Genomic DNA, 1,578 nt, shown 5'->3' with positions numbered 1-1,578 from the left:
AGCCGCCGCCGCCGTCTGCAGAGACCACTGCCTGTGCCACCCGGCCTCGCTCCCTGGGGCCCGGGTCCAGCTCTGACCAGGTGCAGCGGACCAGAATCTCTACACCTGTCAGCCTGAAACTGCCCAGGTGGTTCTGTGGACACGGACAGAACAGGGGTGTCCACAGACGCTTTCTTTAACGTCTCTGTGCTCAGCACAGCACAGACGGGGGTGGCGGGGGGGAACCACCCGGTCAGGGCTCTCTACCCTCCCCTCTCACAGCCCCCGGAGTAAGGGACGCTTCCCGGCCTCTCCTCGCAGCATGGGGGACGTTGTCCTGGGACCACAGCGTGGGGGGTCTGGGGTGGCGCTCAGAGCGTGGGGGCTGGGGTGTGAGCTCGAGGGGCCAACCAGGGTCCTGCGGTCCCACACCCGCTCACATGCATCCACACGCATGCACACCACACGGGGACACGGATGGAAGGGTGGGCGGCGAGACGGAGTGAAGGGGGTGGTCGAAGGCCGAGGGGGATGAGAGTAGACCAGACCTCTGGGACAGTGAGAAGGGTGAAGAAGGGGAATCTGCCCTGGCTGGTGTGGCTCAGTGGATAGAGCGTCAGCCCGCAGACCGAAGGGTCCCGGGTTCGATTCCCGGTCAAGGGCACGTGCCCGGGTTGCAGGCTCGATCCCCAGTGTGGGGTGTGCAGGAGGCAGCCGATCCATGATTCTCTCTCATCATGGATGTTTCTCTCTCTCTCTCTCTCCCTCTCCCTTCCTCTCTGAAATCAATAAAAATATATTTAAAAAACACACACACTCACACACAACAAAAACAAGAAAGATCGCTTTCAGGGCAGGAGTCAGTTTGATGGATGCTGTGACCAGGGGCAGACGGGGTCGGGGGACAGACCGGGACCGTGACCTTCCCATGGGCCCCTCCTCTTGCTGGGGATTTCGGGGGGGCGGGCAGCCGTGGCCGGACCATGCAGTGGGGGGAGCCGGGAGCTCTGGGGGATCGTCACGGTTAGTTTTACGAGCGGCCGGTCGGTCTTTGGGGGGCAGAGCTGCCGTGGAAATGGGGGGGGGCATGGCGCAGGAAAGAGAAGACAGGGGAGGGGGGAACCACGTCTCTTACCTCATAGACCTGGAAAAAAATGGGGATGTGAAGTCAGCGTTTGGAAGGGGGGGGGAGAGAGAAGAAGCAACACTTAATCACGTGTCCTGCACGGCAGGTTCCTGCCTGCCCCACACGGAGGTCTGGGGGCCAGTCCTATGGACCCGGGCCGCGAGCAGGGAGCCCGCACAGGGGCCCCTCCCTACCGCCGGCCGCGGGGGACAGGACGGTCAGCCACGGGCAGCGGAGGGTCACCCGGGGGAAATGAAACCCGGCCCTCTCTGGGCCCTGTGGCTCTGGAAGGAATCGGAAAGTTCTACCGACACCTCTCCGAGAAGCGGAAGACATGGTCCTGGGAGCATGTACAGGGTGTCCCAAAATTCACGCAAGATTTGAGTTTTGCGTGAGCATTAACAACAACAAACAACAAATAAAGCCTAATTTGACTTGGTTGATTGAATCAGATTCTAATATCTGTGGCCCTT

The 1,578-nt window shown here is 61.2% G+C and overlaps 1 protein-coding gene across 1 annotated transcript in view; it reads right to left on the bottom strand.

Annotated features, from left to right (window-relative positions):
• NAV1 (neuron navigator 1) overlaps positions 1-1,578 on the bottom strand; it is a gene marked incomplete at its 5' end in the record, with an annotated part of 68,855 nt that overhangs the window by 12,458 nt on the left and 54,819 nt on the right. Inside the window, one exon of the mRNA XM_014533393.1 lies at positions 1,115-1,123. Coding sequence (XP_014388879.1) covers positions 1,115-1,123 — 9 coding nt within the window. The remainder of the gene's footprint in view (positions 1-1,114; positions 1,124-1,578) is intronic.

Source organism: Myotis brandtii, unplaced genomic scaffold (assembly GCF_000412655.1).
Source record: "Myotis brandtii unplaced genomic scaffold, ASM41265v1 scaffold975, whole genome shotgun sequence".
NCBI classification, from domain to species: Eukaryota; Metazoa; Chordata; class Mammalia; order Chiroptera; family Vespertilionidae; genus Myotis; species Myotis brandtii.
Note: the sequence above shows the minus strand (reverse complement) of the source record. Positions and strands in the feature narration are given on the sequence as shown.